Source organism: Callorhinchus milii, unplaced genomic scaffold, assembly GCF_018977255.1.
Source record: "Callorhinchus milii isolate IMCB2004 unplaced genomic scaffold, IMCB_Cmil_1.0 Scaffold6, whole genome shotgun sequence".
Taxonomy (NCBI): Eukaryota; Metazoa; Chordata; class Chondrichthyes; order Chimaeriformes; family Callorhinchidae; genus Callorhinchus; species Callorhinchus milii.
Window position 1 is genome coordinate 8,289,678 of NW_024704747.1, and position 15,348 is coordinate 8,305,025.

General features: G+C 40.4%; 1 protein-coding gene across 2 annotated transcripts; it reads right to left on the reverse strand.

Moving 5' to 3' along the window:
- Positions 1–704: 704 nt before the first annotated feature.
- Positions 705–14,895, reverse strand: ubxn4 (UBX domain protein 4). 2 transcript variants are annotated; one of them, XM_007896208.2, is made up of 13 exons: positions 14,718–14,895; positions 12,248–12,350; positions 12,078–12,106; positions 9,188–9,306; positions 8,387–8,597; positions 7,859–7,976; positions 7,315–7,369; positions 6,996–7,160; positions 5,863–5,990; positions 3,684–3,786; positions 2,931–3,062; positions 1,585–1,808; positions 705–1,238 (listed from the first exon to the last, which is right to left on the reverse strand). In XM_007896208.2, the coding sequence occupies exons 1-13, from the start codon at positions 14,797–14,799 to the stop codon at positions 1,100–1,102; spliced, it is 1,608 nt and encodes a 535-aa protein (XP_007894399.1). In that variant the 5' UTR covers positions 14,800–14,895; the 3' UTR covers positions 705–1,099. The 2 variants fall into 2 exon arrangements, with proteins under 2 accessions (XP_007894399.1, XP_007894398.1); XM_007896207.2 differs by having other exon boundaries at positions 7,859–7,979.
- Between the last annotated feature and the right edge of the window lie 453 nt (positions 14,896–15,348).

Sequence of the window (15,348 nt, forward strand, 5' to 3'; positions counted from 1 at the left end):
GTAGTCTGACAGTAACTTAACTACCAATGCACCATAAATTAATTATACCTAAACCAGATACCGTTAGTGCAAGAGATAGTTTAACCAGTAGTTTTTTTTAACTTTGATCAGTAATTATTAGTAATTTACGTGTTTTGTGATTCCCTTAGTTCTTAAACTGGCTTAAGCAAGATGGACTTTTAAATGAACCACAATTAAGATACAGTTCTGCCATTTATGTAAACAAGTATCCAAAACCTACTCAAGCCATATAGATTTGTTATACAGTGCATCACACTTCTCTGTAACATGCAGTGAAACACAACACAATATCACCACTGTGCAAATCACACTGGACATACATTAGCACTTTTTAGAATCATGCAGTTTAATTATGGAAACTTCATCAAAAAGCAGCCTTATATAAAACAAATCCTGACCATGAAACCAAACAAAACCATTCCTTAAAAACTCCACCTGTACATGATATAAAAGACAAGATGAAGTGCATCTCTAGGTCGAGGACAGTAATAAACCACTTGGACTCATTTTATATGGATAAAACATCTGAACATTGAGATCTTTTACTGCTTTGTAACAGTTCAAACTCTGCATGATGTATGCAATACATTGCAACCATTTGTTATTCCATGTTATTCCACCTATTTTGCAGATGTGTTGTAAATGCATTAGGATTTACATTACATGTAAAGCACACAAAGAAGTTTGTTGAAAATTTTAAACATTTTATTGTCAGCTTTAAATTAAAAGTGGCCAAACCTTGAAGGTGGCCAGGGCTCTCAGTTAGTGTCTTATACAGGCAAGGAAAGATAAACTTGAAGATGGGATCCTAGACACAAATTACTTAGAAACATGTTTTAAACATAATTATGAATTTGCCTAAAACGTTTTTTTTGCACATTCGCATAGTAGCATTTATTGCCCCTCCAGAATTACTAAAATCATAAAAAAAAACCATGCAACTGAGCTGGAGTTAACAGATTATGGCTAAATTGTACAAAATGCAACCTCTCTTCCGTCCCCTTTTCTTTTTAATTGGAAGTATACATATATAATTAAGAGCAAACAGTACAACTGGTTTCTATCAATAAGGCATAAGCTACATCTGCTGAGTTGAGTTCCCGTTCCATGTGTTGTTTTCATCGTCTGCATCGCCCTCCGTCCGCAGTCTGTAAATCTTGCCCTCCCTCTTGAAGTCCTCTCCTCGGTTCTCAAGCAACCGTCGTCTTCTTACTTCCCTGAAAATCCAATAAAATATACATGAGGTAGTGCATCCCGGACCAAGTTCCCTCCCCTGGAAAACAAGCTGTGAAATTTGAGATAAAAATGAATTTATATTGTAGAAATAAATAAATTTTTAAAGTTCACATTGGACCTAATATCACCGAGATACCATAGTTAAAAAGTCATCATAAATACTCAAGTGCATTAAATGATTTTCACTTTACTGTTAAAAGATCATTATCTGCCAAAATTGAATGAAATTTTCAGACTACATAATTCTGAAATTTAAAAATATTTTGTATGCAATGCATCTCTTTGAACTTAGTCTAAACTCTACAAAGTAAAAATATTACCAACTACCTGTCTGAATCTGATGCAATGGAGGTCGATGGTCTGGAAGTGGATGGTCTTGAGTTTTCTTGCTGAGAGACATCTCTGCCAGACGATCTTGGCATTGTACCACTACCAAATATGTAGCTGCTAAGAAGCCGCCATACTGTAATAAGTGGGTAAAATAACACATTCATGAAATCCCAAAATCCTCCTCCTGAAGATGGCAATACTGATGAAGGTGATCTTCCACCCTATGAAAAGAACAGAAGTATTAATGAATCCATGAGTTTAAATGGCTACAAAAACTAAAGTTTTAACAGCAGCAAGTTGCATTTATATAGTGCCCCTCACGCAGGGTAGTGTCCCAGAGCGTTTGACAGTGGCGGAGCATCACGCAGAGCCGGAGTGAGGGAGAGATGACTGTAGGCACAGTCGAATAGGAAAGTCTTCAGGCATGACCTGAAGATGGGGAAGGAAGGGGCAAGGCGGAGGGTTAGAGGAAGAGTGTTCCAGAGTTTCAGCAAGTAGTGGCTGAAAACGCAGCCACAGATGGTGTAACAGCTCTAAATAGGGATCAAAGCTTAAACATAGTTATCTGTCCAAATGTTTTGTGGCAAATTATGGTATTTAAGTTTATTTTGGGTGCTACATCTTTGAATATAATATAGATCAACAATATTTGCAATAAATGCCTTTATGTTAAAACCTCTAATCCCTCCACAGTTAATAGTTTTGAACTAGAAACAGTAATCTCTACCAATTAAAACGTCAGGGGGAAATGTAAATGTTTCTGCCACAAATAGCTCAATAAGAGTTTTGTTTCCTATCCAAAAGTTAAACCCAGAAGAGTTCAAAATTATAGTACCTCAAAATGGGGGTTTGCTAATAAAGTGCCATTCAAATTGCTCAGTTAATTTTTCAAAAGAAATTTCTCAGCATCTATTTGCAAAATGTTGAATTTCCAAATTCATAAAATAGATTTTCTACTTTTCTAATGAGTATTTATAAGAATTAAAGGAAGGGAAATTAGGATCATATTTTCACTATAATGAAAATACCTTTTGATGTGCATTATCTTACTTATATAATTTTTTTAACAAAATATTTAATAGGCGGTCAGCGCCACAAAATGAACATACTCTGACATCAGCCAAATTGATTACAGATCATCATGAATTAGGTTCATTATGAAGCACTAAAGCCACCTCATTCACTAAGTTTCCAAACTGATTAACTTCTTAAAACTGTGTATATCCTGTTGAATTGCTATTTATAGGTTGCTGTTCCACAAAAATACAAAAATCTTAGAAAGCCACATGGGAATAAGGGGAACGGAGACAGGAGAAACAGAGAAAGTATTTCCCCAAACTTACTGGAACTAGGATAATTGAGGCACTTGGTACCAATTCCAGCTCAGTTAATGTCCGGTTGTAATCTTCATTTGTAAATTCTCTCCTTGGAAAAGTTGTTGCCAATTCAAAAGATCCATATACACCACCAACTTGCTGCAAGAAAATGTTCGGGTTGGATATCAAAAATATTACATAAAACATTGATCTACTATGGCATAAAAAGAAATATTCTCCAGAATAGCAGTCTATAACAATCCAGCTACAATAATCCAACAAGCAAATTCAGAATAAAGATAATGCATTGTTGTGTAGTGGGCATCTATACAATGAGTGTGCATCATGGAGCTGCCCAGGTGCTCATTCTCTCTTCTAATTTCACAGCCCATTTCCTTCAGCTTCATGACATCTGCAAACTCCCTCTCTTTATCTCCAATTTCAGATTATATATACTACAAACAGGAGACTTCCCAGCACACATCCTTAAAATCACTCCACTTAAAATCTCCCCAATTTTGACCTACCTCCTTTCTGCTTCCTCCCTTTAGCATGTTACTAACTTAGTTTCATGACCAACCCATAGCATTTTAATAGATCCCTTGGATGCAGTCTAGGGGAGACAAAGACAGTGGCCTGAAAGCAAATAGCTTGCTCAGGGGGGACTGGTAAGATGAAAAAAACACTAGGTAATGAAGGTCAACATTAAGAGGCACAAACTGTTTAAAGGAGGAAAATCCAATCCATTGAAACTAGTTCGAAAAATGTACAAACACTTACCCTTTCTGCAAATTCCCTAGCTACTGATAAATGTGCATCTGATGGGAACTGGTTTGTGAAAGAGGATCCATCAGGAAGTCTGAACTGGAGTCTAGACATTTTGCTGAAAGATACAAGAATCAAGTTTAAAGTGAATAATTTAGCAAGCTTACTACCTTGTGAACTTATTTTCTCCTCGCCTCAAAAACAAAAATAGTTTAAAAACCTAAACATTGTCATATCCAGCTTTTTAGATTTTTAAACGTTCAAAAAGTTGGAAACAACTGACCAACAGAAGTTAGTCTTACATCAAACCTCATCGAGGTCCAACAAACAGATAACCAAAACATTCAGAACATTAATTACTGAACATGAATAACCAGTTCACATCACCTGCAACTAAAGATTGTTGAGATCACATAAAGTTTGTTCTGTTGCACTGAAATGTCTCAACAGTTGCAACATTTTAACCCTTGCATCACTGAACTGATGATCTTGCCAGGTGCTCAGGCTGGTTCAGCTACCCAATTTATGCACAGAAACAGTGTCACATATTTGACTTGGTCACTCAGTGACCCAAGGAAGTCAAACCTTTAATATTCAGGTTGCTGCCTGGATTTTGAAAGAATATTTAAAAAGCAATTGCAAATTAGGACCTATTTATTATTTGTTTACAACTTTCTTCAGCTCAATGTGCGCAAAACTGAGGCCCTTCTGATTGGTTCGCGTTAGCGCCTCCGCACCTCAGGTGCTGACAGCATCAGCATCCAAGGCTGCACTCTCCACCTCTCAAGGCCAGTCAGGAACCTCGGTGCTCTGTTCGACCCTGAGCTGTCCTTTCTTCCTCATATCCGCACCACAACTGGCACCGCCTTCCATCACCTCCGAAACATCGCCAGACTACGGCACTACCTCACCCCTCACGCGGCTGAAACTCTGGTCCACGCCTTTATCACCTCAAGGCTGGACTATGGGAACTCTCTCCTCGCCGGCCTTCCCGGCACCTCCCTCCACAAGCTGCAGGTCATTCAGAACTCTGCAGCTCGTGTACTGTCCCGCACCAGGCTTCGGACCACATCACTCCCACCCTCGCTCGCCTCCACTGGCTCCCCATCCCCCAGAGGATCGAATTCAAGATCCTCATCCTCACCTACAAGGCCACTCACGGCCTTGCTCCCTCCTACCTCTCCGACCCCTACCTACCTGCCCGTACCCTCCGTTCCTCTGGCTCCGGTCTGCTCCACATCCCCCGCCCCAACCGCCCTACCATCGGTAGCCGGACTCTCAGCCCCCAGGCTCTGGAACTCCATCCCCCAGTGCCTTTGCCTTGCTTCCTCCCTTTCCTTCTTCAAGACCTGTCTCAAGACCTTTCTCTTTGACCGAGCCTTCAGCTCCCCTCTCGACTCTCTACCCCCTCCTCGCCTCCTCCTTTCCCTCCCCCTGACCATTTCCCCTCTGCTCGGGTCCCGACCCAACTGTCCAGCGCCTTGGGACGTCCTCCCGACGTGAAAGGTGCTCTATAAATGAAATCTTGTTGTTGTTGTTGTTATGTGCTTCCCAAGGTAAATAAAAGACACGGAATCGACAGAAAGGTGCATTAGGTAACACTACGGTAAATTCTTTGAATTTTTTGTCAAATTTCAACTTCTAATTGGCAGAAGATATCCTACTGTCGTCTGAATAAGCTAAAACTTAAGAATATTCGCATTACTGATCCTCTTAAGGTTTAAAAGGAGTCCTGAGGCTTAGTGGTTAGAGCACTCGCCTCGCAAGCGAGAGGACCTGGGTTTGATTCCCGGCAGAGCGAAATGTTGGGCAACTTTCCTTACTCCACACACCTCTGGTTACTTAGCAGTTAAGTAGGAACCCGGTCTTTAGTCGATTGTTGGATCGCTTTTCCGGGGGCAACAATCCCTTTTTAAAAAAAAAAATTTGGTCACTCAATCCACAATTGTTTGTGGGACACTGCTGTGCGCAATCGGCTGCCGCGTTTTGCCCACAAAATATACAGTCAATTCACTTTACAGTATATTCTGTGATGCGCTTTGATACATCTTGAAGACGTGATAAAGCGATATATCAAATGCGAGGATTATTATTATTAGAAGTATTTCAAAAGTTGGGATGAAAGAATTCAATAATTATGCTGCAATTTCTTCTACAGGCTCCAAGTTCAGTTTGACTTTGACAAACAAAGTACCTTCTTTGGTTTTGTAGGGCTTTTCTTTTAGCTTCTTCTTCAGCCTGCTTTACTTTCTCAGCTGCTCTTTTTGCAACTTCAGTATCTTCCTTGGTCTTTGCATAGCGTGCAGCTCTGTCTGCACGATCCTGATAAGGAAACAAAGTCCCCATGTTTTACTGCAACCATTCATTCACTTCATTTATCTATATCACAATCTAGATTACAGTATTAGTGCACTCTATGATCTTATCTTTTATGTCAAGGAACTTTGATTTCAGCTTATCCCTCTAAGGTTGTCCAACATTTCATTCTGATCACCATAATAATAATCCCTCCAAAAACCAAAAACAATAATTAAATTGGTCATTTTCAATCTACGACTGTTTGTGGGACATTGCTGTGCGCAATTGGCTGCCGCGTTCGCCCACAAATATACAGTCAATTCACTTTACAGTGTGTTCTGTGAAGCGCTTTGGGATGTCCTCCCGACGTGAAAAGCGCTATATCAAATGCAAGGATTATTATTATAGCTCACAATAATAAATGTACAAAAAAGGTAGGTCAGGGTATTTTTGGTAGGTCAGGATATTAAGAGATATGGGGAGAAAGTGGGAAATTGAAATTGAAAGGATTACTTGAGGTATAGATCAGCCATGATCTAATTAAATGGTGGAACAGCCTTGAAGGGCTGAATGGCCTCCTTCTGTTCCTATGTTTCTACAAACAAACCAGTTTGTAAAGATCTGGCTAGTTACAAGAACGTTAGACAACAAACAAAAAGGAACAAACAACAAACATGTTTGAATCTCAGTATTTTGGGCACACATCTTCATTCTTGACCAAATCAACTCATCTCAGGGCGAAAAGACCAAATAGAGTGAATTAAAGTAAGATAAGAAAGTCCCTTCTTATCTAAATTTAATTTACATCCAAGTTAGCTGACGCAGCCTAATGTTCATGGAAGTGTCCACAGTTGGACATCGTTACCTTCTTGAATACAAAATATATGGATGTAATGGGCCAACTGTGGGGAAATAAGACTAATCTTCTGCTTTCCTGCCCCACCCCCCCCTCCCCAATTTATAATTATGATCCAAAGAGAAACGTTCCAACAATTTGTGGAATAGGATTTTTTTTCTCAAAGTACACACCAAGGCAATCTGCTGTCGTATTCTTTCTCGTGCTAAACGCTCTTCCTCCTTGTCTCGGGTTCTTTCTTCCAGCAATCTTTTTGTACGGTCCTCATCCTGTTTCCTCTTGAAATCCATCATGTCTTTGTTCACTTTTCTACGCTCAAGTTCAGTTTTAATTTCAATCTGTAACAGTAACATTTTCAAAAACTAAGAACCAATTCATTTCATTCCACTATGTCATGAAACAAATTCTCAGACAGAATTGAAACAATATGGCTATGTTAAGATTAAGAATTGTGAAGAAATATTTCAGAGTGAGCAAACACAATCTGTCAACCTTTGCTTCTGTCTTCTTCTTCTCATCTCTTTTGTCTTCCAACTTCTTTGACAGCCTATAAACAATAAAAGATTTATCATAAAATCATAGAATCATACAGCATAGAAGGAGGCCATTCGGCCCATTGGGTCCGTGCTGGCTCTTTGAAACAGCTGTCCAAATTAGTACCACTCCCCATAGCCCTGCAAATTTGTCCTCTCCAAATTTGATGGATATAATAGTTCCTTTGGTCATTAATTTTATTTGCACACAGTTCAAAACAGATGGATTAACTTGACCCAGACTAAGTGTAATAATACTATACACTTGAAATGGCAGGCATTGAGCCAAGATGTTGATACAGCATAATGTTACATCAGCAGAAATAAAGTCAATTAGACAAAGGCAATGCTGATTCAGATTAATAGTTTAAGCTTGATCCTTATAAATGTTTAAATTCACCATTTGTACAATTTAGTCAAATCTGTGGTGCTATTTCGCCACCCCCCCCTCACGATTTAATTATTTGTTTAGGAAAAATACATCATCTAAACTTATTAAATACCTTTCAACTCGGATATCAAGTTCTTCCTCTTGACCTGTCATATTCTCTGAGATATAAGCGATTTCTTCGGCAGAACTCATCTCAGTAACAATACTTCCAACTTCAAGTCCTTCAGAAACTGCTGGAAAAAGCACAAATAAAAACAAATCTACTTTCAAATAGAAAAGCCTTGGCAGTCCAAGACTTCTTATGCCATGGAATCCACCCTATTTACACTGCGAGGTAGAATGAACTGCCCCGCAATACAAGAATTATATAGTTTGTTGGCCATGCATCTTCGCTGGTGTGCAATAGGCCAGCAATATAAAAAAAGACATTAGCAAGCTGAGAGCATGGTGAAAACACGTTAGTTGAACATACAACTGAGCTAAAATCAACTTTGAGCTAAGAAATGATACTAGCCACATCAGTCAAACAGAGGTATCTGCAGTATAGTTAGGTCAACAACAACAAATTGCATTTGTATAGCCTTTTCAAGTTGGGAGGAAGTCCCAAGGCTCTGAAACCAAAGAAAGTCAATTCCTTTACCTAGACTTTCTGCTTCTGACTTCTTCAATGAGCTTTTCTTGAATAATTTAGCACAAGGTGGTGGTGGACTACGTGGTTGGACAATTTCTATAACCCCGTGTGATTCATTTGTTTTTTCTGCATTTGTTGCTTCTGCATTTGATGTTGTAGCCTGGATTTGATCTAAATTGGTTTCATTGTTGGCACCTCCTGCATTCCTTTCTGCATGCATCTGACAAAAGCAAAGAAAATGCAAATTAATTTTGGATCAAATCATATAGCTTAGTATTTGACTACATAGGTATTGAACTCTTGAACCATTTCTTCAGAAAAAGCATTTGATGGAGAAGGCAATTGAAAGGTATAGGGAGTAAGGAGTGGGTTGAAACTCACGTGGAGTACAAACACCAACATGAATTAGCTGGGCTGCATGGCCTGTTTCAGTGCTGTACACTATATGTAATTAGTTGAAAATGGACTAAACAGAACAGTTATAAGGGTAAATCCTACTTCCAAAATTGGTTCACTAAGTCGACTCGAAGAATTAACTGGAAAATATGAATCAAGAGCCCAAGACATAACCAAAATAATTAGATCCAATCATAATTCAGTAATCTAGGAACTGGTAAAGCAAATGGGTTTAATTTAAACTACAATGCACACTCAAAGCTACCACTTCAGAGATTGTGTACAGCAGGTGATGGATTGGTAGTTCATTGGTTTTCCAATGGTTTCCCTTCATCTTTGTTAAACATTAGAAACTAATGTCACATATGTATACACTTATTTCTTTTCAGAAAACGATAATTTTTAATTGCTTACTTGCTTAACTTTCTGAATCCGAGCTAATAGTTCCTCTGTACTGATGCTCCCAGCAATAACTTCCAATGGGATTCCATCGTTTCCTATGAAAAAGCTTGACGGAATGCACACAACAGGATCTGGATGGTATCAGTTCAGGGGACTATACTGAGGTTTGTAGACAGTTGGACTTTGTAGCCAGTGATAATATAAAATATAAGTGAATTTAAGTCTACAATTCTGGGACTTAGTCCAACAGAAATACCTTTCAGTCCCTACAGGTTTGCACAATTAAAAGTACTTATTTGGGAGTTATTCGTGTGCTGAAGCTAACCTTAACTGATATAACAACAACAACGATTACATTTGTATAGCGCCTTTCACGTCGGGAGGACATCCTAAGGCGCTGGACAGTGTAACAACAACAACTTGGATCAATATAGCGCCCTCCACGCCGCTCGGCGTCTCAGAGCGCTTCACAGTAACGGATCCCGGGACCGAGCCAGGGGGAGAGGGAGGAAGGTGACCAAAGGTGCGGTCAAAAAGAAAGGTCTTCAGCTGAGACCTGAAAATAGGAAGAGAGGGGGCAAGACAAAGGGAGTGAGGAAGGGAGTTCCAGAGCCTCGGGTCGTAGTGGCTGTGTACAGCATTTCAGAATCAAGCTGAGGTCAGGGAGGGAGAAGGGAGGGAAGGGGAAAGGTGTGACCGATGGCATGGTCGAAGAGGAGGGTCTCAAGGCTACGGAGGGGACGAGGCGGAGTGATTGGGAGATAGAATTCCAGAGGTTGAGGACAGAGTGGCTAAAGGCTCTCCCGCCAATGGTGGGGCGGCTGAGTGGAGGGAGCGGGCGGGTTGGTAGGGGGTTAAGAGGTCGCAGAGGTAGGGTGGGACGAGGCCATGGAGGGTTTTGTAAGTAAGGATCAGGATCTTGAACTGGATCCTTTGAAGGATAGGGAGATAATAAGCATTCTACATCCCTGTAAAGCATGTATTTTGCAGCCAAACCCAATCCTATTCTCATCTACATGCACCCCTTAAGCAAGATCCACTGGCTGGCAATCAGGATGAGAAATTAGATTGTTTTACTCTGCAGTGACACCCTGTTATACTGTATACTGTGTGTGTATATAGCACTGGTGCACAGTGGACAAGTGCGGTGCACTTTGCATAGACTGGCTGGCTTCCTGTGCATAGCATCCAGGTGTAGAAGACATCCCAGCAAACACTGGAAACCCAACCCAGTATGGTTATGGCTGACCAGGCAACCTGCATCAATATCAGCCACCCTGAAGTTAATTATAGAACATTAGTGCTACCTACTATAAGGCAAGGTTATTGGTCCTAACAAAGTTTGGTGGCACCTTAATATTGTAAGGAAAGATTCATTTTATAGATCCAATATATAACTTCGGACTTGGAAATTAATTGTAGTACTATAGTAACACCAAACTGAGAACTAACTAGACATAGACAAAACAAAGATTAAAAAAAATAATCTTCGATATTGTCTGTCATAGAATTATACAGCACAGAAGGAGGCCATTCGGCCCATCGAGTCCATGCCAGCTCTTTTAAAAGAGCTATCCAAATCAATCCCACTCCCCCACTCTCTCCCCATAGCCCTGCAAACTTGTCCTCCCCAAATAATTATCTACTTCTCTCTTAAAAGTTGTTATGGAATCGGCTTCCACCACCCTTTCAGGCAATGCATTCCAGATCTGAACAACTCGCGGTGTGAAAAAAATTCTCCTCACTTCTGTTTCTTTTAACAACTATTTTAAATCAGTGTCTTCGGATTAACCCGCCAGTGGAAATAGCCTCTCCTTGTTCACCCTATCGAATCCCCTCATAATTTTGAAAACTTCTATTAATTCTGCTCCTAACCTTCTCTGCTCCAAGGAGAATAACCCCAGCTTCTCTAACCTCTCCTCATAACTGAAGTCCCTCATTCCTGGTACCGTCCTGGTAAATCTCCTGTGCACCCTCTCCAATGCCTTGACATCCTCTTAAAGTGCAGTGCCCAGAGCTGAACATAGTACTCAAGCTGAGGCCTAACCAGTATTTCAAAAGGTTCATCATAACTTCCTGACTTTTGCATTCTTTGTCCCTATTTATAAAGCCTAGTATCCCATATGCTTTTCTTTAAAAAAAAACAGCTTTATCTACTTTTCCTGCCATCTAAGATTGTACCATCAGCTTATATTGCCTTTCCTCATTCTTCCTCCCAAAATGCATTTCTCAACATTAAACTTCATTTGCCACATGTCTGCCCATTTTACCAGTCTGTCTATAACCTCTGGTAATCTGCTACGATCCTCATCATTGACTACTTTCCCAAGCTTAGTATCATTAAATGCATGCCAAATACCCTGTCAAATTAAAAAAAATCTAAACTCAGTATCCATATATGTAACGCTGATAAAAGCTTGTTAATGCATTCAACACTTCCAATATCTGTCTGACTACATTTTATTAAGAGAATATTGGAATCACTGGGCAGATTCCTTACTTTCAAGAATTCAGATACCATGATCTACAACATATGATTTATATCTCCACAAATGGACTGATCTAATCATCATTCATGAAATGCAGTCAAGGCCATGATTGCACTCTGCAGTTTATCATTTGAAACCACATGTTAGGTACAAATATGGATACAATATACATTTTAAATGCAAATTATATTGCTACAGAAATAATTAGTTATAGTGTTATACATTTTAGTACATTTCAAAATTTCCTAAAAAATAATTTTTTACTGTCAGTATTTTTCTATATGACAAAGAATCAAAAGGAAACGGAAACAAATCCTTAAAGGGTTAGGGTATATAACGTTTTGCTAAATAAATTACCTGAACTTGCTAATCAGCATTTTACAATTCTATTTTCAACATTGTAAAAAGGATACATATTTGAGAAAACTGCAGGCATGATTCACTAATAGAGAAAAAAAAGTCGAATTAAAATCTTTCCTTGTGACAATCACTTTACAAAATTTCATATAAATATAAAACAGATTTTAAGTTGAAACAGCTCCATATCAATGATTGAGACAAATGGATCATTTTAGAGACTTGCCTTTCAGCATCTATTTTTATAGCAACAAAAGAGTCTGCAGTTGCTTCTGCTATTTCTTCTGCCTCCCAACATGCAGCCATCTGTGTCGACAGTTCATCATTCTCTAAAAATAAAATCAACACAACTGAAGATACTATTCCTAAGCAACGCATTACATTACAATATACATGTTTTAGTGAGTCTAAATTTAGATGATACATTTAGATATACATCTAACTTTTACTGTAGACTTATGAAAAAATGTATATTGTAATGTAATTAAAACTGTATTTAATATTGATGCAATCTAGAAGTATAGAACATAAGATACCTCAATATGCACATGTTCTTTAAACTTTATTCATCAACTGTACCATTTCACATATCCAAGTGCAATAATTATTACCGTGTTAAAATATAGCATATGAAAAACACCATAACTTTTTACTTTGGCCAGTCAGGTGACATGCGTGAAAACCCATCACCATCCACAAAAATCCACAAACCAAATTATTGAGAGTTCTGCAATATCTATGGTTTCCATTTATCTGATATCGAGTGCATACTTTCTCCCCGTAGAAACATACCCAATTTACCTAATCCTATAGAATTTAGATACATGTTAGCAGAGGCTTGAGGTCTCAAAGCGTGCATCCTGTGATGCTTTCCTATGAATTTTTTTTATCTATGTCACAAATTATCTTGGGAGGCATCAAGTGTATATTTAAAAAAATTGGTACTTTCTGTTCATTCTCCAACGCCAAATACCCAGAAATGTCATAGTGACCGAGCAAATATAGTAATAGAAAACTTATTTTCTACATGAATGTTAAGTATAAATTCGGTTCTATGCTCATATTTCCCAACTTTTTTTTAGATTTGACCTTTGATTAATGCTTACACTCATCCTCATAAGTTAAATTGACTGTCACTGCTACAAAGCAGTAGCTAAAATAAATCTCTTCATCTTGAAAACAAGTTTCAATCTTCTGTTAAGAGTATTAGAAGCAATTATTTACTCAATAATTACTGCCATAAAAGGCCGGTTCAGGCAGCTCAAGCATTAAGGGCACAGGCTTCGTGAATTACCAGGCCATGAAAATTCAACCGAGCAGGTACAGTAACTTCATACCAACAAAGGACACATTGGAAAAAGTCAATGATCTGGGAGCAATAGTATTTGTTTTCTTCATTCCCTCAAGTTAAATTTCAGATTTCGCTTTACATTCACCTCATTTATATTTTTACTTTAAAAATAAAGTTTTGAAGTACACTCAATCAAATGAAGTGGCATTAAGGAACACATTTAAGGAACCATCACCAACAGATTAACTTTTGAATGTAAACTGTATTGTAGTTTCATCAAATGATTGGATTTCATGAAAGTTGTTTTAAATAAGTTAAGATAGCCATCATTCTGTAGGAAAGAATGGTAACCCTGTATGCGTGTGGGCGGACCAAAAGTTGTGTTCGTTTAAAATGAAAGTTGCACACAACATGGTGGGTTGAAACGCATATTTTATTTGGGGGAATGTTGGCCAGAACACAGGGAGACATTCCCTGCTCTATCATAGTAAACTGCTGGACACGCTTTCTCAATCACCCATAGTACAGTAAGTACTGCAAACCAAAACAAAGTGTTTAGTTGTGTGTAGGGTAGTGAGAAGAAAACGTGTTCCTTTAAATAGTTTAAAGGTAAGAATTGTCCCACAGAAAGAAACAGCACTTGGGTAACTTTTGTGTGGTTTGTTTGGACACACGGTACCCAAAGGGCGTTCAAGCACATCACTGTGGCTCCTGTGCAACTGGACGACATTGCGATGACGAGGAGGAGCCGCAGTTCCCATCTCAATCGTTCAACAAACACAAACAAACACAAAAGTGTTTTTTTTTGCCCCAACCCTCTCCCCTCCCCCCCTCCCCCCCTCCCCAGGTGTGACACCGTGTAAGGGTTAATATCCAGGGGCGGTATCTAACCGTCAGCCTCAGGTGAAAATAATGAATCAATCAATAAATAAATTAAAACAAAAACACCTGCACATATCAAATACAATTTAAATACACAACACTGACTGAGGGTAAAATACACAACACTGACTGAGGGTAAAATACACAACAGTGACTGAGGGTAAAATACACAACACTGACTGAGGGTAAAATACACAACACTGACTGAGGGGAACAGACGCTTCTGCAGTTACTGACTGACATCACTGGTGACACCGCAGAGCTCAGACGGACATGAACCTCCCGACATTTTGAACGAAACCTTCGTTGCCTTTTTTTTAACAATAACAACAACAATAATAATAATTACAATAATAATAACAATAACAATAATAATAATGACGGGCGGGTTGAGGGGCAGCACAGTCCCCGCCTCCCCGGTGGCCGAGCGCAGGTTGACTGTGTGCTGAAGCGGCCGCTGGATGACGAGGCTGCTTTCCGGGAAGGCCTCACCGCCTCCGCCTCCGCCCCACAGCCTCCGTACCTGTTATAAACACTACAAACACCGCGTTGTCGTGTTTGGCGGCGCCGATGGCCGCAGGGATCGATCCTCCGAACCAGCGCATGGTGTCCGGGCCGAGCGGTCACCGCCGCGAGTGTCAGTGAGTCTCAGCCTCAGCTCTGCTCAGCCACCGCGGCCCTGACTCTCTGCGCAGGCGCCGACTTCCACTGACGGGCACTCGGCCTGTCAATCACCCGAGAGGGGCGGGCACTGGGGCTGCCAATCACCCGAGAGGGGCGGGCACTGGGGCTGCCAATCACCCGAGAGGGGCGGGCACTGGAGCTGCCAATCACCCGAGAGGGGCGGGCACTGGAGCTGCCAATCACCCGAGAGGGGCGGGCACTGGGGCTGCCAATCACCCGAGAGGGGCGGGCACTGGGGCTGCCAATCACCCGAGAGGGGCGGGCACTGGGGCTGCCAATCACCCGAGAGGGGCGGGCACTGGGGCTGCCAATCACCCGAGAGGGGCGGGCACTGGAGCTGCCAATCACCCGAGAGGGGTGGGCACTGGAGCTGCCAATCACCCGAGAGGGGCGGGCACTGGAGCTGCCAATCACCCGAGAGGGGCGGGCACTGGAGCTGCCAATCACCCGAGAGGGGCGGGCACTGGGGC

Excerpts from the sequence above, each read along its gene's own strand:
- ubxn4 (XM_007896207.2), bottom strand. The coding sequence starts at position 14,799 with ATGCGCTGGTTCGGAGGATCGATCCCTGCGGCCATCGGCGCCGCCAAA. Across the intron at positions 7,370-7,858 it reads CTTGATATCCGAGTTGAAAG|GCTGTCAAAGAAGTTGGAAG; the intron begins GTATTTAATAAG and ends TATTGTTTATAG. Across the intron at positions 1,809-2,930 it reads CCTCAATTATCCTAGTTCCA|GGTGGAAGATCACCTTCATC; the intron begins GTAAGTTTGGGG and ends TTCTTTTCATAG.